At 39.0% G+C, this 22,363-nt stretch overlaps 3 protein-coding genes across 4 annotated transcripts in view; 2 read left to right on the top strand and 1 right to left on the bottom strand.

The window, feature by feature from the left end:
- The window catches only part of LOC129241683 (proton-coupled amino acid transporter-like protein CG1139), a 34,731-nt gene extending 26,192 nt beyond the window's left edge, over positions 1-8,539 (top strand). The window contains exons 2-7 of one of the 2 annotated variants that reach the window (XM_054878148.1): positions 1,121-1,392; positions 3,485-3,671; positions 3,735-3,989; positions 4,077-4,447; positions 4,502-4,677; positions 7,786-8,539. In XM_054878148.1, coding sequence (XP_054734123.1) covers positions 1,208-1,392; positions 3,485-3,671; positions 3,735-3,989; positions 4,077-4,447; positions 4,502-4,677; positions 7,786-8,033 — 1,422 coding nt within the window. In that variant the 5' untranslated portion in view covers positions 1,121-1,207 and the 3' untranslated portion in view covers positions 8,034-8,539. Of the gene's footprint in view, positions 1-1,106; positions 1,393-3,484; positions 3,672-3,734; positions 3,990-4,076; positions 4,448-4,501; positions 4,678-7,785 lie in introns of both variants that reach the window. The other variant, XM_054878147.1, reaches the window with a different exon arrangement.
- A 3,634-nt stretch (positions 8,540-12,173) lies between these two features.
- LOC129242447 (nudC domain-containing protein 3) lies at positions 12,174-13,578 on the top strand. Its single transcript, XM_054879085.1, has 3 exons — positions 12,174-12,343; positions 12,419-12,972; positions 13,200-13,578. The coding sequence occupies exons 1-3, from the start codon at positions 12,240-12,242 to the stop codon at positions 13,487-13,489; spliced, it is 948 nt and encodes a 315-aa protein (XP_054735060.1). The 5' UTR covers positions 12,174-12,239; the 3' UTR covers positions 13,490-13,578.
- LOC129242448 (nurim homolog) lies at positions 13,490-14,618 on the bottom strand. Its single transcript, XM_054879086.1, has 3 exons — positions 14,224-14,618; positions 13,983-14,153; positions 13,490-13,911 (listed from the first exon to the last, which is right to left on the bottom strand). The coding sequence occupies exons 1-3, from the start codon at positions 14,548-14,550 to the stop codon at positions 13,648-13,650; spliced, it is 762 nt and encodes a 253-aa protein (XP_054735061.1). The 5' UTR covers positions 14,551-14,618; the 3' UTR covers positions 13,490-13,647.
- Positions 14,619-22,363: the final 7,745 nt, after the last annotated feature.

The raw sequence follows: 22,363 nt of genomic DNA, 5'->3' as shown, positions 1-22,363 counted from the left end.
ATTTATATATATTATATTCAATATTCTTTGGCAGTAAATTTCCAAACGTAGACTTTAAAGGTCACAAATCGTGGAAATTATTTCACAAAATCAATGTTCAACAAAAAATTTATAATTGACGAAGACGAGGCTGATTTCTGCCTTAGTGGCTTTGTGAGGGCGCAAAATTATCGCATTTGGAGCGACACGAATTAAGAACCAAAAAGATAAAAAATTCACTATTTGGTGTGGTTTGCATGGCAGAGGCAACATCGATCATAATAATGATCATCAATCATCATAATGATAGCCTCCACAAGAAAGAGATTCGGCTTTATGGGGTCACATATCAATATAAGTCATCTAAGTGTTAAATGATTCCAACGAGATGGAGCGCGTCAGGTGACGGTATCATCTCAAACATGACCCACCTAGTCTATTGATTTCTTTGGACTACTTTTTGTGGGAATATGTCTTCACGCATCTATATTGAAAAACGCGCTAGGAGCAACAACTTGAGAGCCGCTGATATACTAACTACGATTGACGACCTGGATGCTGGGAAACTTAGTACCTCATCGAAACGACGGGATGGTGCAATCGAGCTTGTCATATACTTGAAATTATTTATAAATATCAAACAATTTCTAATTTCCGAGCTGATAAAGCCATTTCATTGGTTTATGTTTTTCACTTGAATCACCCGTTGTTTGTTACTCATACTCAGCGTAGGACAATTGTCGTTGGCTTGATATTTACATGCATTATTTTTGCTTCACTCTGCGACGCCAATGATCGCACAAGCGAGTACTAACATGAATTACTAAGTATATATAATATTTTTTTATACTTTTTGCAATTGCAATTCCTTTCTTTTATTACTCTTCAACGCCGTGAGGCAACATATATCTGGCTGCTGTGTATGTACTTATCCATATAAAAGTCACATCCATACATATGTATGTACATACAAGAATTGTTGTCTGCTATATTTTAGGTTTTCGTGACAACAATTAAATATGAGCAGACGCGCCAACAGTTTTAAGTTAAATTAATTTCTTCTTCTGAAATTCACATGCTCAGGCTACTAAAATATCTCATCTTTACTTCTCATCTTATTTCTCTAGTCTACTATTTTTAGCTACTAAACTAATTGAATCTGGCGAAAGAAGAGCGTAGATTGTGATTCGTCTAGTACACTGAACTCGAACGTTGAACCAGCGATTTTATGATGAGCAAAAATGGGCACAGCAATCCTACATTCATTGGCGACAATATTGTCAGCGACAAAGCGACCAACAAATATTCACTGGAGTTAGCGGAAAAGGGTGGCACGACGGTGGGTATGGTTGCGAAGGATCCTGGATACGAATATGAACCCTATGACAATCGTGAAGTGGAACATCCAACTACGTAAGTAGAGTGAATATGTCATATTGCACCAACAGAGTTCGATTAATCAATAGATCAGAAGGGAATCTTTGTTTGCGTGCTAGGAATGATTGGGAAAATAAATAAAATGAAAGGGAAAAGCCAAAGATTTGAATTAAATGTTTAAAACACATATGAAATTACATTCTGTCAAGAAGTTAAAACGAATTGGGCAATAAAACACAAAATTTTTACGACTCACTCAAATTTTTTATACCGCTCCCAATTTTTTGTATCGCCTTCCGAAATGAAAGTAACGAATATCAATTCAATCATCAAAAAAGTTTGGGGAATCATTTGCAAATTCATTATTTTAACTTTGAAAGAGAATAAAGTCGTGAGTTCAAGTGATTGTGCGTTGCTATTTGTTGAGTTCTCTGGTAGAAATTCGTGCACGTTAATAGCCTGGGGTGCCGGTGAGCTGTGGTGCCCCAAAAATCTATTAATTTTTACCCCACAAAGCCCATTCAGTCTTCAAATAATTAACAAAAAATTGTACTTAAATCATATAAATTATTTTAATCTTCGCAAAAAATCATTTGAATTTTAGAAATTTGAGCGTAAGAAATTGTAGATAAAAAGTGAATTGGAGACCCCTAAAAACCAAGTGGTGAAAAGATATATTGCACTTGATATATTGCCTGAATAATGGTATGCGTCGAGGGTTACGTTTGTTTTATTAGGAGGTTGAATTAGTTTTAAAGGTGACACACAGATGGCGCTATTTATCACTTTATCGCGTTGGCAATACTGAATATATATTCATGACAAAGCCTCATCCCTAGGCTTTGTTTATCAGTATCTGTCATTTCGCTGAAGTATAAACAACGCAGTGTTTTCGTGCTCCGAGTATGTCAACTTTCGTGCCGTCGAAACGCAATTTGCGGGAAGCTTTGCTTTTCTGCTTCAATTTGAAAAAAAAATACAGCCCAAGCCCGTGAATTGCTGCAGGAGGCCTACCCAGACCATACTCCGTCGATTTCAACATGTGAGTGCTGGTTTCGACGATTCAAAAGTGGTGATTTTCACACCGAAGACAAGGAGTGTCTTGGCCAGCCCAAAAAGTTCGAGGACGCGGAATTGGGGGAATTGGTAAACGAGGACTCGTGCCAAACCCAAGAAGAGCTTGCTGAATCATTGGGCGTTGATAAATCAACCGTTTGCAAGCGTCTAAAAGCGATGGGAATGATCCAAAATCAAGGACATTGGGTCCCGTACGAGTTGAAGCTGCGCGACGTCGAACGGCGATTTTTTACGTGCGAATTGCTGATCGAGCGACAAAATCGGAAGGGTTTTTTGCATCGGGTGGTGACTAGCGACGAAAAATGGATCCACTACGATAACCCAAAACGCAAAAAATCATGGGGTTTGCCCGGCCACGCATCAACGTCGACGGCCAAGCAGAATATTCACGGCAAGAAAATCATGCTCTGCATTTGGTGGGATCAGGTCGGCGTCGTATATTTTGAGCTGCTCCAACCGAGCGAAACAATCACGGGGGATCGTTACCGACTGCAATTGATGCGTTTAAGCCGGGCATTGAAAGAAAAACGGCCGGAAACGGTAAAAGGGCACGACAAGGTTATTTTGCAACATGACAACGCTCGGCCGCATGTTGCTCAACCTGTCAAAAAATACCTTGGAACGCTTGGCTGGGAAGTGTTACCCCACCCGCCGTATAGTCCAGACATAGCTCCCTCCGATTATCATTTGTTCCGGCATATGAGTTTCGATTTGGCGGACCAGCGGTTCTCCTCGTACGAGGCTACCAAAATATGGGTTGAGTCATGGATAGCCAAGCAGCGGCCAGAATTTTGGAGAAACGGCATCCGGAAATTGCCCGAAAGATGGGCGAAAGTTGTAGCTAGCGATGGCCAATACTTCGAATAAAATATTTTGTACCGTTTTTTCACAATAAAGCCCCAAATCTTCGAAAAAAACCTTTAAAACTAATTCAACCTCCATAATTGTATTTATTTTAATTATGTTACATAGTGTAATATTATAGTTCTTTAAATAAAATCTCATTTGCTCAAGAAAAAATTTTTGTAACGTCATTCTACCTACTCCGCAGCAATTCGGAAACACTCTTTCATCTGCTGAAGAGTTCTTTGGGCACAGGCATTCTGGCTATGCCAAATGCTTTTCGCAATGCTGGCTATGTAACAGGTAGTATAGGTACCGTTATCATTGGCTTCATCTGTACCTATTGCATTCATCAGCTCGTTAAAGCCGAGTATGAACTTTGTCGACGGAAAAAGGTTTGAAACCATTTGAGTCACTTTCCAAACTTTTTTAAACATTTTTTTGTTGTTCACGTCAAGGTGCCTAGCATGAATTATCCGGCCGTTGCAGAGAATGCATTTATGGAGGGCCCTTCCTTCTTTCGTAAATGTGCGCCCTATATTGGACACGTCGTTAACACATTCTTGCTAATCTATCAATTGGGTTGCTGTTGTGTCTATGTGGTTTTCGTAGCGTCAAACATCAAGTCGGTTGTCGATTTCTATCTAGAAGAACCCGTTGATGTACGGCTATGCATGCTGATCATACTTCTGCCACTGATTCTCATCAATTGGGTAAGTATCCGAAAGGAATTTATACCTGCATATTGAAATGAAAATGCATGCATTCATTAACTCAATCGATTTTCCTCTACTTTGCAGGTCCGCAATCTGAAGTACCTGGCTCCATTTTCAACCATTGCCAATGGCATTACAATGGTTTCATTTGGCATCATCTGCTACTACATATTCCGTGAACCCTTCACCACCGATGACAAGGTAGCCATGGCGCCTCTTTCCGGCTTTCCGCTCTTCTTTGGTACAGTGCTCTTTGCCCTCGAGGCTATCGGTATTATACTGCCATTGGAAAATGAAATGAAATCGCCGAAAAAGTTTGGGGGCAGCTGCGGTGTACTCAACGTATCTATGGTACTAATTGTGTTTCTGTATTCGGGAATGGGTCTCTTTGGCTATTTGAATTATGGAAGTGAAGTTGAGGGATCAATTACGCTTAATCTGCCATCGAAAGATATGTAAGGGAATTTACTTTATTTGCGAGCTAAATGTACAATTTGTCTCGTCTACAGTTTAGCGCAATGTGTGAAGGGCATGCTGGCGTTTGCGATATACATCACACATGGCTTGGCGTGCTATGTAGCCATTGACATCACATGGAATGATTATGTGGCGGAGAAGTTGGGCCCGCAGCGAAAGAAACTTTTCTGGGAATATGTAGTGCGGACGTCTATGGTTCTGGTGACATGTAAGTACCCCTAGTAGTAAAATGAAGCAAGTAAAGTATATGACTGCCATCGTAGTCGAGTGGGCTGTGCGTTAGGTAGGTAGAATTCGCCAACGGTCTACTCACTTAGACCGTTGCCGATCCATTGTGATACCTCAATGCAACGTCTCGTTAAATCATTTGGTTTTAAATACAAATCCATACCCCATACCCAAACATATACCCCTCAGGTCAACAGTATCATTCAAGAACAATGAGCCAAAGTATCTAAACAGTGGTGCGTGCCACGCAGGACAATGACAAAGAAGATGACAGAGGCTTCCTCATTCTTGCAGCTTCTGCAATAGGCGAAATGAGGTGCATTCACTATTTGAACATGTCGGCCTAGGAGACAATGGCCTGTAATCAAAACAACTAACATAGAAAGATTTTTCTTTAACCGGTTAAGTAGCGCCTGACGTCCCATTCCGGCCAAATTCTTTTTCAGCCTACAGTCTGTGTCAGAAGAAAAGAACCATTTTTTTTCTTGTAACTTCAGGATATATTTCGTTTTTCTTTTTGCTGCATAAAAGTCCCACTGAAAGGCTGCGACGCCAATGCTAACTGAGGTTAGCATCGTTCGAAACTTTCTCGTAAACGCAACCAAAAAAAATGAGTGAGAAGTACGCGAAGCATTTTGAGGCGGTATAGGGAACAGAGTTTCAGTATCAACACCATCGAACGTCGACTGAAGGAGGCAAACAGATCCTACCGTCCCACATCATCAAAACCACTGCTCTCAAAAAAAACACATTGAGAAACAACAAAATGAGCAAATGACAGTATTGGACTGGCGTTCCCAGTCTCCAGACGCCTACCTCATTAAAAATGTGTGAAGAAATATGAAAACGCATCTTACCGGAAAGCTAGTCCATGATTTAAAGCAACTCGTCCGTCAAGTTCGCAAAATCTAGTCTTGTTTGTCGACGAGCTGCGCAGAAAAGCTGGTTCAAAGCATGAAGAAGTTGCCAGGCTATACTCGACAACGATGAAAACTACACGGCTTATTGAGTAATTGTGACACGCGGTTGTGTACATACTATCATGCAAAAAAATTTTAAATATACATATATTATATATTTCATACGTCATGAATAATCGCGGTTCCTTTTTTCTGACACAGACTTTTAACCCAGCTCGTGTTGGCCGAAGGGAAAAAGCTACGGGTACTACGCCAATTACCATAATCTCTGTATCAAGAGGAAGGCGAGTAGTAGTGCCCTCTCTCGCTAATTTGCATGCCTTACAATGCCCTTGTATGTCACTATGCCCTGGATCCCATGTCAAATGGGGGCGGAAATATGCCGACATCTAGTTAAGAGATGCTCGGCATTTGCGAGCAATGTTGAAATTAGCGGCACCCTCCACGAGATTTAATTGCTACTTGGCCATCAGAATAAATATAGATTTCTCTAAAGGTAATCATATTTGCGTTACTGTCATTCTTTTGTCTTAGGTTGAAACCCACAGTAAGCATGACCCATCTAATCAGAGAAAAACTTGTTTCTAATAGCGGTTTCACTGTATTTCTGCCACAAAAAAAAACTACTTATAAAAAACCATCTCCCCATTTGTGGACGTGCACCACAAATTGGAGTAGGAGACGTGGTCCACAAATTGGAGTAGGAAGGAGCTCGGCCAAACACCCAACAAAGAATGCACGCTCCAATTACACTGCCCAACAGCATTTCTGATGATTGGGTTATGATACATGTTTTTAGTCCAATTTTTAATGACAATTTCAAATCTGTAACTGAAATTCCTGTATCAGCTCTATATGACTCTATATGACACATTTGACTTTTTGTAATAAAACACTATAGATTTAAAGATTATTTTATTTTATCGCTTTCTTAAGTTTAAAAACATTTTCTTTTATATGATTTCCTTGCTGAAGTTGAAGGCATAGAACTGTTGTTAATGCTCCAACAATAGTCGGCCATCATGTATGTGTTCCAGTAACCTTGATAGCGTTCCTCCATCGTACGAAGGTCCTGGTGGAATCGCTCGCCCTGTTCTTCGCTGAGATCCCCAAGATTGGCTGGAAAATAGTCCAGATGGTTGTGAAGAAAGTGTAACTTAATGCTTATATTACATCCAACCCTTTGGAAGTGACCCATTAGTTGTTCGACGTTATGTTCTCTTCTGCGATAGCAAGAAAGTTTAGTTTCTTTTGTGACTAAGTTTCTTTCTTTTAATCTAGACGCCAACATTTCTGAACCAGTCTTTGACAGTCCCAAATCTCTAATGAGGTCGCTTAAATCATCTTGGTTAAATGGTTTTGGTTTCCCAGGTCACAATCAAAGTCCCTATCGCTATTGTTTGTTTTTGCTTCAAAATGTAAAGGTTCTTCCTGTGAAGCACCAGGTTGAGGTTCAGATGACATCGTAGGGCTCAAAACACGTCTATGTGCCGATCGTATGGAAGGATATTCCCATTTGCCTCGATTTTTTCGTTTAATGCCAGTTATTTTTACCATACAAAAATAATAGTCGTCGTTGTGATTCACAGGTTCAATTCAGATCATAGCAGTTTCGTATCTAAATTTATTCCTTTTCTTATTCGTCCACAAACGTAGAAACTCAACGCACGTCTTGCATACCTTTTGTGGAATCCAAGGCTTATTTTTCATTTCCATTGGGTGACCGAAGTAATTTTTGTACGCCTCATTTACGAACGATGTCACATTCAAACGGTTTTCTTCAAACATATACTCTCCGCAAATAAAACAAAAACTATTCCGGTCATTTATACAAACTCGTCTTGACGATGCCATAACAAATAATATTAAGAAAACTTAATATTTGTTTAAATATTCGTCAATTAAGACTGAAATATAGTGGTTTTTTTGTGATAGCTATAACTCGTAAACAAGAGCTGTTACAAAAAAAATGAGGGTATATTTAGAATCAGCGTTGTCAAATTAGTTAACATCAAGTATCAAAAGTCATTCATCAGACAAAAAGTGCGATTTTGTTTTTTTGTGTTATTTATATACCCACATATGTACATATATATATACATACATATATTTATACGAATTATTTAATACGATCTAATATTTAGAAAATAATTTTTTTCCTTTCTCAGTTCTTTTAGCCGTCGCCATACCAAATTTGGAACTCTTCATTTCCCTATTCGGCGCGCTTTGCCTTTCGGCGCTCGGATTAGCGTTCCCAGCAATGATTCAAATCTGTGTCCATTGGTATCATATGGAAGGTATGGCCAGAATATGGCTCCTGACCAGCAATTTTGTGCTTATAATTGTCGGCATACTCGGCCTGGTAATTGGCACATCAACCTCGCTCTCAGAGATCATCGCCACCTTCTCCAAGTAAATGAAGGTGCTACATTAATGATATTACACAAACATTCTAATTGAATCCGTGATATTTTAAGTTACTGTTCCAACAATATTAATTTTATTCCTAAGACAATTAATGTAAAGCAAATGCGAATATGCGCATAAATGAATATTTTCCATATTGTTAAATAAAAAAAATTGTGTAAGCCTGTGAAAATGTAATGAAAAGTGCTCGAACGAATTGCCAAAAAGGTAATTACACTTCTTGTTAATAACACTGAAACCGTTAGAATATGTAATTTATTAAGCAAAATTGTTGCCATTTTATATAAAATAGTATGTAAATAAATAGTAAATAGAATATTCGTAAAACAGAAACCATACTTTAGTATCAAATAAAATACTAACTCACAATCTTTCCAAAAAGAGTGCCTTCGAGAATCGCTAACATTGCATCGTTGTGTATAAAGTATTTAAAATATATCTTAAAAGTAATGTACAAATTATTTATGATAAAATAAAAGTTTTCAAAACTCGCAATCTTAGAAAAAATATTAAGAAACATGCGTTTAATTTTACTCTTAAATAGTTAGTCCTGAATTTTTTTCAGTTTTCGAATGGAGACTAGGTATTGAAACATATTGACGTGATAACGTCTTATAATTCGACTTAGCCGGCTGCACGCACGAAAAAATGTGTCGTTACCTTGTTCATTGCCGTTACCTTGCGCATTTGTCGTTACCTTGCTCATTTGTCGTTACCTTGCTCATTGCATTGAATGAACTGCAAGCGAGAGCGCGGAACGAACAAAGCAAACGAACGGCAACGTTCGACATCTTGCTCTCTCCTACTTAATTGAGCGTATATATGTATGTATGTATATGCACATATGTACATATATAAATTCACGTATTTGTATTTGCATATGCCTTCTTATTGATTATTATTAATTTGATTTACTTGAAGAATTTAAAATAAAACCAAGTTTGTTAATAATACCTGTTGTTTTAATGTTATTATTATTAATTTTTTTATTATATATGAAGGAAAAAATGTATGGTAATATTTACCATATACCTTATAAAATATGTTGTATAAGTACTAATATATATATGTATATAAACATGCATATATTGTACATATACAATTTCACGCAATTTTCAAAAAGAACAAATCTATATGTAAAGATGCACACAAGTCATATGGACATATCAAATATACGAATCTATTCCGTACGCAAGCAAATGTAAGCTAATGTGCTTGAACTGCAAGCGAGAGCGCGGAACGAACGACAAAGAGCACAATCGGCCCCTGCATTCGGCAACGTTCGACATCTGGCTCTGTCCTACTTGAGTGAGCATATATATGTATGTATATGCGCATATGTAGGTATATAAATTCACATACTTGTATTTGCATATGCTTTCTTCCTGTGTGCATGGTAATGAACCATTTCTCTGTTGAGAATAGGACAATGATAAAAAAGTAGGAAATGAAAGGGAGTGTTTCGAGTGTAAAGTGTCTTGAAAAAGGCAAATCGATGATGGTGCCTCTTAGTGTTGTTGACTTATTAACGTCTGATGCACAATCGAAATTGAAGAAATCTTTCATGAATTTGATAAATGTTTCGTCATTTTTCACGTTTGTGTAAATGTAACTTGACCTATTCCATTGCAATTCCATTTACCTCCTCCTCTATATCCATACAAAATATCTATCAAACAAATAAAATTAAAATTTTGTTTTGAAAATTGCAACCATTCCATCAATATTTTCTTATGACGTTGTCACGTTAAACTATCGTCAGTAAACCGACTTTACAGACAACCTCTTTTTTTTTTGTTTCTTGGACTCCAACCGCCAACGCGAGGTGTACCAACTGTTTTTTCGGGTTCGCCGGAATCCGATTTCTTCTTCGGCGGCGGTACGTAAAGAACGAGAAATGTTGCTCAATTGCTCGTGCATGCCGGTTTGTTGGGCAGTACTCTCTGAGAGCAGGAGTGAGAGTCGAGTAGCGAATCTTCTGGCTGTCTGTTGTGAGTGCAGCTTTTCGATGTTGAACATTCTTTGCGTAGGTAGATGCACGTTTTTTGCTGCACAGAGCCGTGTGCGCAGTTTGGCTGCAACAAGGTAGTGATCCGAGTCGATATTGGGTCCTCGGATCGTACTTACATCTAATACACTAGAGGCGTGCCTTCCATTTATCGCAACATGATCCATCTGGGTTCGTGGCTTTCAATCAGAAGTAGCCACGTAGATTGGTGTATTTTTTTTATGCTGGAATCTGGTTCTACAGACTACCATGTTTTAAGCCCCGGTAAAGCCGAATAGCCTTTGTCCGTTACCGGATGTTTCGTTGTGCTGGCTAAATTTTCCGAGTATTGGACCAAAAATTTCCTTTGGCATTGAAGTCGCCCAGCACGATTTTTGGCCCCTATTATGAGCAACATTCGATCTTCGCCTGTAGTCGAAAGTGCTGATCGAACGAATTTTCATTTGGTATTATGGTGCTGATTCGTTGAAGAATAGGACTATTGTGAATTTCGATCGCTCGACGCATTTACAATAGATAATTTTTTCTCAGCTGATACAGCAAATCAAAATAAAAGAAAAACCGATTGTACTGAAATTCTTTGCTAATAACATTTTTAAAAGTTAAAAAAAGTATTTTTTGTGAAAATGAGTACAACGGAGTTGTGGTTCGACGATTTATCGGACGATGAAAGATTAGCGGAACTAGCTAGAAGTAGAAAACAGTTGAGGGCCGCATCCAACCCCCTAGAAATGGCTTCCACTGAGTACATTTAGAACTTTCAAAAAGTGTTGACGTACTTAATATTACAGAAATTTCCTTACAGATTTTTAAAGAACTTTAGATCACCTAAAGAGGCGTTTATGAACCTACTGTCCAGTACAGAAAACTAGTTGCAGCAGTGCACCCGAGCCAAATCCATTCCAAATATTTTAAAGCTAGCCACAGTTCTGCGATTTTATGCTCTGGGATCGTATCAATTGAGTATTGGTAATGAAGGTATGCTAGGACTTGCTCAACCCACTGTGTCTGTTGTGCTATCGGAAATAATAGATGTCCTAGAAAATTATATTTGCCAAAGCTGGATACAATTTAGTAGTATAGAGGCTGATCTGCAACAAAGAAAAGCACATTTTTATTGCAAATACAGCATAAGAAATGAAATTTTTAGAATATTATAGAAAAATCTAGAAAGTATTAAATAGAAACCTTTACGCCACAGTTTCTGTTTTATTTTTGTTATAAATTTTCTTTATTCAATTATTCGTCATTCGAAAAAAATATGTATTTCAGTTCCTCTACGTATTTCAGCCCATACCTGCCAAGGGAAAATAAAAATGTATTTCTATAAACATCACAAAAAATAAACCATTATTAACCTTAATCCATTTCGCTGCCGTTCTAACTGGTGGTCCCAAGCAATTCAGCTCCGTTGTGAATTCCTCCAATTTTTTTGCAGCTTGAACTTTGGTGCAAATCCCTTTTGCGAATTGTGGATTCTCTTCCATTAATGAAACTAGCCTTTCTAATTGCTGTTTGGTGAGTACCTGGACTTTCGACCTGCATAAAATTAACAAAATTAGTATATATTTATTATTTGGTTACTATAAAACCATAAATAATCGCAAACAACTTACATTTTAACAAGTTTACCCATAATACGCAACACAATCGAAAGCAAAATTGCATTCGACTCTAAATTCGGTATTCAACGAAAATTTCGACAGGGCTGCACCGCTCATAATACCAAATTGACATTCGATTTTCGATCTTCGACAACCAACGAATATCGAAGATCGAATGCAACTCATAATAGGGGCCTTTATGTCGTGGCGGGGGCAGCGCTCTTAAGAACGTGTCAGGCGCTCATAGGAGGAATCTTTGGTCACATCGTCCTTCTCTTCCATCAGGGCGTGGGTTAAAAAAAATGAGCGATATGTTGAAAAATCTCAACTGGGAGATAAATTTATCTACATTGTCCTGTCGATCAAACTCAGACAAATTATAGAGAAGCGTTTTATTGGAGAAAAATATAACGATATACCTATAACTAAATGAAAATCTGCTCAAAACTCTGGCAACACTGGGAGTATTTATTTATATTACATCAAAAAGTAAACACATCAAGTGCTTGTCAATTTTGCTAAAGCAACAAGATTCGTGAATTCCAAAACACATTAATAAAAACACTTTTATTACTAATTATCTATGATGGGTTGCTTACGCACAGACGCGATTTTTATGGAAATTCTACAAGAACGCAAAACAATAACGGGTTTCCTTGATGCGGTTTTTGGATTCCTTCGAAGAAAGTATGCCGATAAGTTTTATGGTCGCCTTCAATATTCGAAATACAAAAGTAAATTATATATTTATCTTTTTATTAGAACCGATTTCTATTACATTAAAAAAGATCCCAGTGAAAAAATTGGGTTTGTTAAGGGCGTACGCGAGCAGATTCTATTTGGTGCGATGCAGCGCTATGATCCGGAATGCAAATTGAATAATCTAGTCGCCGAAAGTACGGAAGACGATGGTATTTATGCGCCCCCTGCTGTGGAAGAAGTTGAAGTAGAAACAGAAGAGATGCATACGGACCTCGGAAAAGATGACAATTCTTCACAACAATCCAAAGACTTGAATACTGCTGCAGCGCCAAAATTGCAAGGCACCGATTTCGCAGCAGCAGATTATAAAAACGGCTCATGTTTTAAAAATTACTGTTGGTCACAAACATTGAGCGAAGTAGAGTTACATGTTAAATTGCCTAGTGATTTAAAAAGTGCAAAATCGATTAGCATTGATGTTAAACCCGACCAGATTTCGGTGCAGAGTCGACTTAACCTCAATGATATTCTTGTAAATGGCCAGATCAGTAATAGGTGCAAACACAACGACGCAGTATGGACGATAACGGATGGAAAACTATCAATAAGTCTGGGTAAATATATCGAAAATATAACAAACACCGGTGCCTTATTTACAAACTACAATGAAAATGTGCAAGCTACGCATCTTTGTTCAGAATCAACAAACCGCCAATTCCGCTTACGCTCGATTATTATGTTTATAAATAAGAGAAACTGGCATTTCACCCCAATCTTAATAATTGGATTGCATTTATATGTATAGTTAAATAAAATGGAATATTTTCTTACATTTTGTCAGACAAAACGAAAGAAATATGGTGGGAGAAATTCTTCACCACAGAAGATCCGATAGATGTGAAGAAAATTGATTGCGAGCGGTACATTGATGAATTGCCAGAAGATTCACAGGCTGCAATACATAAACTACGTACTCAACAACTAGAGCAAGATGGTATGAATACGGAGCAGGCAACGACTGACATCGACAGCAAAGACAGCACTCTTGAGAGATTACGGACAGCGTGGGATGCAGAAGGATCACCATTCAGAGGGCAACCGTTTGATCCATCCGTTGTAAAATTCAGCTAATGATATTTTATAAACTTTATTATTAGTATATTAGTACAAAAATGTGGATGTTATCTAAATCTTAAGCACTATAACTTATTGCAATGAAAGATGTATTTTAATTAATGCTTTGTGTGTTGAGATTGCGTTGATCTTGCGCATATTGTGTTGGCAAATCTCTATTCGGTTTTGAGCTCCTGCACTTTGCGCTGAAATTGATTACGTTGATATGCAACATCACTACGATCTGTTGACCAAGCGAAGAACATGTAAGTCGTCAGTAACAGTGCCAGCAACAATCTGTCTATAGTCATTAGATTCGTAGCCCATAAGATTACACTTAATCCGACAAAAGACGGATGACGTACATGACTATAGAGTTGACGCAGCCTAAATGATTTGTAAGCGGACGGTTGCGCATAATCCTTCATGTCATAATAAGCCTAGGAAGCAATAAAAAAGATAGTACTGACAGCTGCGAACATGTAAAATTTGTATGGAGATGCAACAATACCTGCTTTACTCCCAGTATTTCTGGCAGATCCATGATAATGCTGCCTCCATAAATTATCATCCAAGCAAATGCATGTACCAAAGAAAACGTCCACCACAACACATTACTAGACGCCACATCCACCTGCCAAATTACTATGGACTGCGCAGGTAACCAATGTCGTACAAGATACTGCGTATACAATTTGTAAACAAATACATATTAGTGCCAACAACAAAAATAAACAAGTGATTATGAGTACATGTAAACTTAACGATGACGTAAGACAATATATTGATCGCTCAGCTGCTGCCAGTCCCATCTTTTCCATAATACCTTTTACGAGCGCAGACTTCATACAACTATGTTGTAATATAAATCCAATTATGTAGAGAGTGTCAAACACCATTGGGCCGTAACTAGTTTCCAAGCGAGATTTGTTGTCCAGCAAATTAAACACCCACACATAAATTTTTGGTACATTTCGAGGACGCGACAAGAAAAGCATAAACGATCCGACCACATAAAATGTATATACAAAAGCCACCAAGGATATTAGGAAGACCAGTAATTGTTTTAATGACACCATGGTCCTAAATTTATTTGTAGGTGGTTGAATCAAAAATATAATCAAGCCTTGCGTATACACAGCACTTCAACGACGTGAACAATTGTGGGAACACAGATGAAAGTGTCGTACGGGAACACACCTATACCTATCAGTGTGGCCACACTGATTTCATTATTCATTATTCATTTTTATTCACTATTCAACGGAATTTAACGTCGTTATGAATTCGAAGAATTAGATCATTCGAGAAGCGTTCTTTCAACTACAAGACACATAAAAATTAGAGTTCTGTTACAAATTAATATATTCATCTTAATCTTGAGTTTTATTGGAAATAAAGCGTGTTAATTTTTATATAAAAGTATATGTGGAGTTTTATTCCCCCACATAATTGGTGACCCCTACAATTTACCAACGCGCATCATGGAAACATTGCAAACAGAAATTGAAAAAACTGGCGATACTGACCCCGTCGTACACAGCGGAGCGTCCAACGAAGAATTTTTCGAAGCAGTTAATATCTCCCAGCTACAAACACCCTTGGCCGCACACATCGACCGGTTCGAACGATTGGAGCTGCCACCGTTTTGGAGCCAACAAGTCCAATTATGGTTTGCTGCAATCGAGGCGCAGTTCCAGCTCAGGAAGATCACAGCGGACGCAACGAAATACTATGCAGTAGTCGCCCGCCTTGACCAAGATGCGCTTATGATTGTGGAAAACATCGTTGCGAACCCACCCTCATCAGATAAGTATATTGCGTTAAAGGAGGCTCTGGTCAACCATTTTGAAATTCCGCAGGAGCGCAGGTTCAAAATGCTGCTGGCTGGAATTGAGTTGCGGGAACGACGCCCTACTGAACTGTTGGCAGAAATTAATCGGCTTGGAGGAAACAATCTGGACCCAGCATTCGTCCGCTCGATGTGGCTAGATCGACTTCCTCTACAGATTCAATTAGCACTCACCGCTACTGGTGAACAGGACAATGCCAAACTCGCGCAGACAGCAAACAGGCTTATGGCAATTCAGCGTGACTCCGAAAACCACTGCGTAATGCCAATCGCCCGAGAGACTGCCGCCAGCAGTGTTATACAGAAGCAACTGGACGAGCTAGCTAAACAGATCGAGAAACTATCACAGAAACTTAGCAGATCGACAGTGGGCGAAGACAGCCAGAAACGCTTCAACAACTCGACAAACGTATCTCGCAGCACCACCGACAATACCTCAACATCCACGTGCTATTATCATCGGAGATTCGGCGAACGTGCCAAAAAGTGCACGCAGCCTTGTGCTTTTCAGGGAAACGCCAGTCGCCCCCAGTAGACACGGCGGATACTGGTGGCAAGTCAATTCCTCGTCGATTATTTGTATACGACCGTACAACAGGTACGAAATTCCTCGTCGATACCGGCGCGGATATTTCGGTTGCCCCACCTTCGCGCCAAGACCAAACAACACCAACACAGTTTCGACTTCAAGCTGCAAACGGCAGCAAAATAGAAACGTATGGTGAGAAGGTCATCGTGCTCAACATCGGCTTACAGCGACCGATCCGTTGGATTTTCCGCATCGCTAAGGTGCCTTATCCGATCATAGGTGCAGATCTCATTCACGCTCTCGGGCTAATAGTGGACCTCAAGCGCGGTCACTTAATAGACCCCAACTCAGACTCGCACAGCATAGGATCGTACGCTACGGCTCCGGTCACGGCCATCACAGCACTTACTCAAACCAACAAATTTACAGCCATCCTCAAGGCTTTTCCGGAATTGCTGGGTAATCCTTCCAACCTCACGGCATCCAAGCATTCCGTCAAACACTTTATACCAACCACTGGGCCACCGTGCGTACAACGCGTTCGACAGTTATGCCCGGAGCGCCTCAAAGTGGCCAAGAGGGAATTTGAACTAATGGTCGAGTTGGGACATGCCAGACCGTCAAACAGCCCTTGGGCTAGCCCACTGCACATGGCTAAAAAGAAGAACGGGGACTGGAGACCATGCGGCGACTACCGTAGGCTTAACGAGAAAACCATTCCCGATCGGTACCCGATAGCGCTCCTCAATGACTATTCAACAATTTTAGCAGGGAAAGTCATATTCTCCACCATCGACCTTCGGCGGGCATTCCATCATATCCCGGTGGCAGAGGAAGATATACCAAAAACCGCTGTAATAACCCCGTTTGGTTTATTCGAATTCGTTAGCATGCCTTTCGGACTGCGCAACGCAGCACAATCGTTTCAACGTTTCATTAACGAAGCGCTCACTGGACTCGACTTCGTCTATGCATACATCGACGACTTGCTCGTAGCATCGAGTGATGAACAGCAACACATACAACACCTCCGATTAGTATTTCAACGGCTCAACAAATACGGCCTTTGCATTAATGCGGAAAAGTGTGTGTTGGGAGCTGCTGAAGTAGATTTTTTGGGTTATCGGGTAACAGCGCTCGGGTCAGCACCACTTCCTACCCGAGTCCAAGCACTACGTGACTTTCCCAAGCCTAAAACGATTATTGAACTAAGGAGATTCATCGGAGCAATAAACTTCTACAGGCGACACATTAGAAATGCCGCTACGACACAGGCGCCTCTCAACGAATTTCTGAAAGATTCAAAGAAGAATGATCGGAGGCCAGTACCATGGACAGCAGAGGCAGACAAAGCGTTCGCATCTATCAAGGATCAACTCGCAACCGCAACTTTACTGGCACACCCTTCACCATCCGCTGAACTTCGTATCACTTGCGACGCATCCAGCACCGCTTTAGGGGCGGTATTAGAGCAAAATAACAATAACGTTTGGCAGCCGCTTGGATTTTTCTCTAAGAAGTTATCACCCGCGCAGATTAACTACAGCACGTATGATAGGGAGTTGACGGCTGTGTACGAGGCCATCAAACATTTTCGCCATTGGGTCGAAGGCCGCGAGTTCGTTGTGAGAACAGATCACAAACCCCTCATTTTCGCCTTCCGACAGCAATCAGACAAATCATCTCCTCGCCAAATCAGACAGCTGGGATTCATAAGCCAATTCACCACCAACTTCGAGTACATTTCCGGTTCAAACAACAATGTAGCAGACACGTTTTCTCGCGTGGAGACTATGCACATGCCAGCAGTGATCGACTACGACGAACTATCGCACGCCCAGGCTGCGGACGAAGAGTTACAGTACCTGTTGACTCACAATGAAACATCGCTTAAACTGCAATCACTGATTTTTGGTCCTAATAGTCAGACTGTGTTCTGTGACGTCTCAACCAGCAACATCAGACCATTCGTGCCAACATCGCTACGCCGAAAGATCTTTGAAGCCTTACACAACCTCGCACACCCCAGCGGCAGGATAACAGTCAAAATCATAGCTCAACGGTATGTGTGGCCATGCATGAATAAGGATGTAACTCAGTGGGCTCGCGAGTGTGTTCCATGCCAGCGCTCCAAAGTAGGTCGCCACGTACATCCGACTCCTGCCGAATTTCCTAGCCCAGACGAGAGATTCGACCACGTCCATCTGGATTTGGTTGGACCTTTGCCGGAATCTCAGGGGTACAGATACTGCATGACTATGGTCGACCGATTCACGAAATGGCCCGAAGCAGTACCCATTAGAGACATCACGGCAAACACGGTTGCCAATACATTCTACGGTAGCTGGATTGCTCGATACGGATGCCCCAAGCTGCTCACCACTGATCAAGGCACACAATTTGAAAGTGCGCTCTTTACGGCCCTATCTCGCTTAGTGGGTGGAAAACGCATTCGTACCACGGCATACCACCCTGCAGCAAACGGGTTGGTAGAAAGATGGCACCGCACTCTTAAGGCGTCAATCATGTGCCACCAGATTCCACAGTGGACTCAGGTTCTACCATCGGTACTTTTAGGCCTAAGGACCTGCTATAAAGAAGACCTTAAAGCTTCACCCGCGGAGTACCTCTACGGAACAACCCTCCGAGTGCCAGGTGAGTTTTTTTCGGACGGAGACCCACCAGTGGATTCCCAGTTTTTCCTCGAAGATTTCCGCACACATATGAGAAGAATCAGGCCAGCTCCAACAACACACCACGGTCGACAGAAAACGTTTTATTTCAAAGAGTTGTCCGCGTGCACACACGTATTTTTGAGAGTCGATGCAAACAAACGACCTCTCGAGCCACCGTACTCAGGTCCGCATAAAGTTATCAAGAGATTGGATGAACGGGTCTTCACCATAGAAGTGAATGGCAGAGAAATAAACGTAAACATCGAACGCCTCAAGCCAGCCCATCTAGCCAGCAGCGAAGTTTTCGACTCTACATCCCACCGACGAGTTCTCATCAGACCAGGGAGTTTGCAGCCTTGCACCTCAACGAGCCTACCCGTACAACACTAGGTGGAAACCCGCTCCACGGGTTAATCATGAGCATTAAACTCAACCTTATCGGTTCCCAGATAAGGCTTTCATTTGGGGGGAGTTGTGTGGGAACACAGATGAAAGTGTCGTACGGGAACACACCTATACCTATCAGTGTGGCCACACTGATTTCATTATTCATTATTCATTTTTATTCACTATTCAACGGAATTTAACGTCGTTATGAATTCGAAGAATTAGATCATTCGAGAAGCGTTCTTTCAACTACAAGACACATAAAAATTAGAGTTCTGTTACAAATTAATATATTCATCTTAATCTTGAGTTTTATTGGAAATAAAGCGTGTTAATTTTTATATAAAAGTATATGTGGAGTTTTATTCCCCCACACAATGTAAACAAAATTCAAGCTATTTTGGTTTTCATAGAGTTGCCTTCATTTCACAAATTGTCGATTGTGAAAAGTCGGCTAGCAAATGGTGTACGTTGAAATTTAAAACTCACTTGCACAAGGAACACTGAAAAAAAACACTTTGTACCTGTGAGTGTATTTCTGTACGCACGATTTATATGTATAGCTTATAATACGTTCACATATAAGTAGATGATCTACTTTTTCGCACTTAACTCAAAAAACGTAATTAAAAGGCGCGATTTCCCATACAAAATTTCTCTCCCAAAATCTGAGATTATAAAATAATACTAGATAATAACGATACTTTTCGACATACAACCCTGTGTTTTCGGTGTTATCGATAATTATTATTACGAATGTAACGAGAAACATCAAAATAAAAACTAAATGAAATATGATAGATGCCGACAAAGAAAACAGGTCTGTAAACATAATTCGAATACAATTTTTGTTAAATATTATTAATTATTATAAAATGTTAGAATTAGAATATCACATGCACATTGCTGCCATAATTTTTTGCAACCTTAGTAAACGTCGTATACGGATTTCCTCCAACTGTTTATTATTAGCAGCCAATTGCGCAATTAAATTAGCAATTCCTTCTGCTTGTATTTTCTTCATATCGTTAATAATAACAAAAGAAACCAAAAACACCGAAATATTCGACCAAAATAGTTTCTATGAAGAAAAACCTCTCAAAGCAGTCTTAACAGCTGATTGTCAATGTTGCAGGTAATCTGCCATATGTGAACGGGTAGATTAATTTGGTGGATTTATAGGTGATTAATGCATATTGGAACGTATTACTAAATTTTATGGGAATGGTATAGCCTTGACGTCTGGTGGTAAAAAAATAGACTTACCATTTGCGTGCTTTCCATTGTTCATGTTTCTACACGTTTTCTGATACTGATCTCGTGCTCTTATTCTGTGTATCTGCGGTTGGTAAATTACTCTCCCATTCGTAATTGGGTATTTCATTCATAATTCGTTTCCCAATTATCTTTCGAATTACTTCATTCGGTGTTCAAAATTTTTAGAACGAATTATTCATTTGTAAATAATTCAGTCTCCATTACCTTGCGGACTACGAACAAATCGTAGTCTTAATTAATTAATTTTATTTTATCGGAAACTTATCGAAATTTGCTGTCAGTCCAAACAAAAAGTAAGTAATAGCCTAGACAAACGGTGGCGTTAATCGGGATTAACGATTTAAGGAATTAAGGGCAACTAATGTAGAGACTTAATTATGATAATTAAAGCAAATTAGGGAAATTTTCGATGGCAGCATTACCGAAATAATAGTTAATACCTATTGTGAAAGAAAAATAATGAAACTTTTTAAGGGAAGAACAAGAAAGACTGATTGCATTCATTATTTTGATATTTCTTAGCAGTTTGAGAAATTGCAATTTAAGATTTTTTTAAATAAATCATTATTTCTTAGTATCAAAGCCACCAATACCTGTATTTGTTGCCGGCGGTCCATTTTTTACTGACAAAACTATTCAATAAACAAATCAGTTGTTCACTAATCTGCGTAACAACCGTCTGTCACACTACAATTTTAATTCGAATTAACTGCGCCGTTAATCCAGACTAACTCCGCCGACTGTCTACGCTATAAGACACTGCGTGCAGAGAACGTTAAATATAGAGAAGTCTCACGAGCTACGAATGGTGTGAATTGTCAAAAATGAAGTCTAACCGCGGCCGGGGTTTAACAGAGCTGATTGCAGTGAATTCTCTCTTCCTATATTGGCTCTGCACACAGAGAACGTTCTCTGTATATCATAACGTTCTCTGCTTTTGCTTCTGTAGAAAATCAAATTGACGATTAGCCGACGGCATTTTGCAAAGAATTTGCTTGTTCATTTCTACATATGTTCCCTTGATGAATGAAAATTTATTCAACTAAATGATTATTGATGAATAATTTGAATATTTATTATATGCGCCAACATTTCAAAATCAAAGTAACTTTAATATTTTGATTTAATTTAAAAAAATGCACTATAAAACGACCTCTCACATCTTGGTATGTGCATTTTAGTAAATTGAAAACTATACAAATTTGATGAAAATTTTTACATACAAGTGCTTTGGTATTTTGACATATGTATGTAAATATATGTATATCAATATATACATATGTATATGTATTATGTTAGCTATGTTTGTGCAAAAGTTCAATTGGATCTTCAATTCTTATAGTGTTACATATGTATGTATATATCATATTTACATTTGAATATGCATTCATTTGTTCCTTTGCAAACGAAATTTTTTTCAATTTAGATTTATTACATGGAATAATATATGTATGCATTTTATAGATAGTATAAAACTTTGAAATTTAAAATAAATAAAAGAAAACTTCAAAGAAACGTATGTATTTGCATATATGTACATATATATTTGTTATTTTTGGACAAAAAGAAATTGGGCATTGTTATACATACATTTGTTTGAAATAAAATTGACCGACAGCATTTTGCAAGGCATTTGAGGCAATACGTTTTTATTTCTGTTCTGTAATTTTTCATCCACATCCTATTGCAGGAGGTACACAAGCATGGTTTGTATACAAGTTTTGATATTCAAAATAAATAAAAGAATAATTTTAACAAACCCAAGATATCCTCCATATTTACATATTTTATAGGATAAAAAAGCATATTCGTATGTTACCGTAAGTATGTATATTTGGATTAGTAACAAAATCTGTTTAAACTGTTTCTTACTACAAACATATGTATGTACATGTATGTATACACATGTAAGAAACAATTAAGCAAAAGTTCAATGTACTGAAGCAACCATGACCTACCTCACGTATTGGCATATTGATGCCCTATTGTATGTATGTCCGTACATACATATACATACATTCTCCACTCCAAGCAAAACTACGCTTATTAATATATACATACATATGTATGTACATACAACAGCACACACAAAGCACTGGCTTTATGCCTCTGCACGCGTATGTTTCCAAAGCTAAAATTATAAGCCGAGCGACTGCAAGAACAAAATACAT

The sequence above is a fragment of the Anastrepha obliqua genome, chromosome 3 (assembly GCF_027943255.1).
Source record: "Anastrepha obliqua isolate idAnaObli1 chromosome 3, idAnaObli1_1.0, whole genome shotgun sequence".
Classification (NCBI taxonomy): Eukaryota; Metazoa; Arthropoda; class Insecta; order Diptera; family Tephritidae; genus Anastrepha; species Anastrepha obliqua.
The sequence above is the reverse complement of the archived record's forward strand: the minus strand, read 5'-3'. Positions and strand labels throughout refer to the sequence as shown.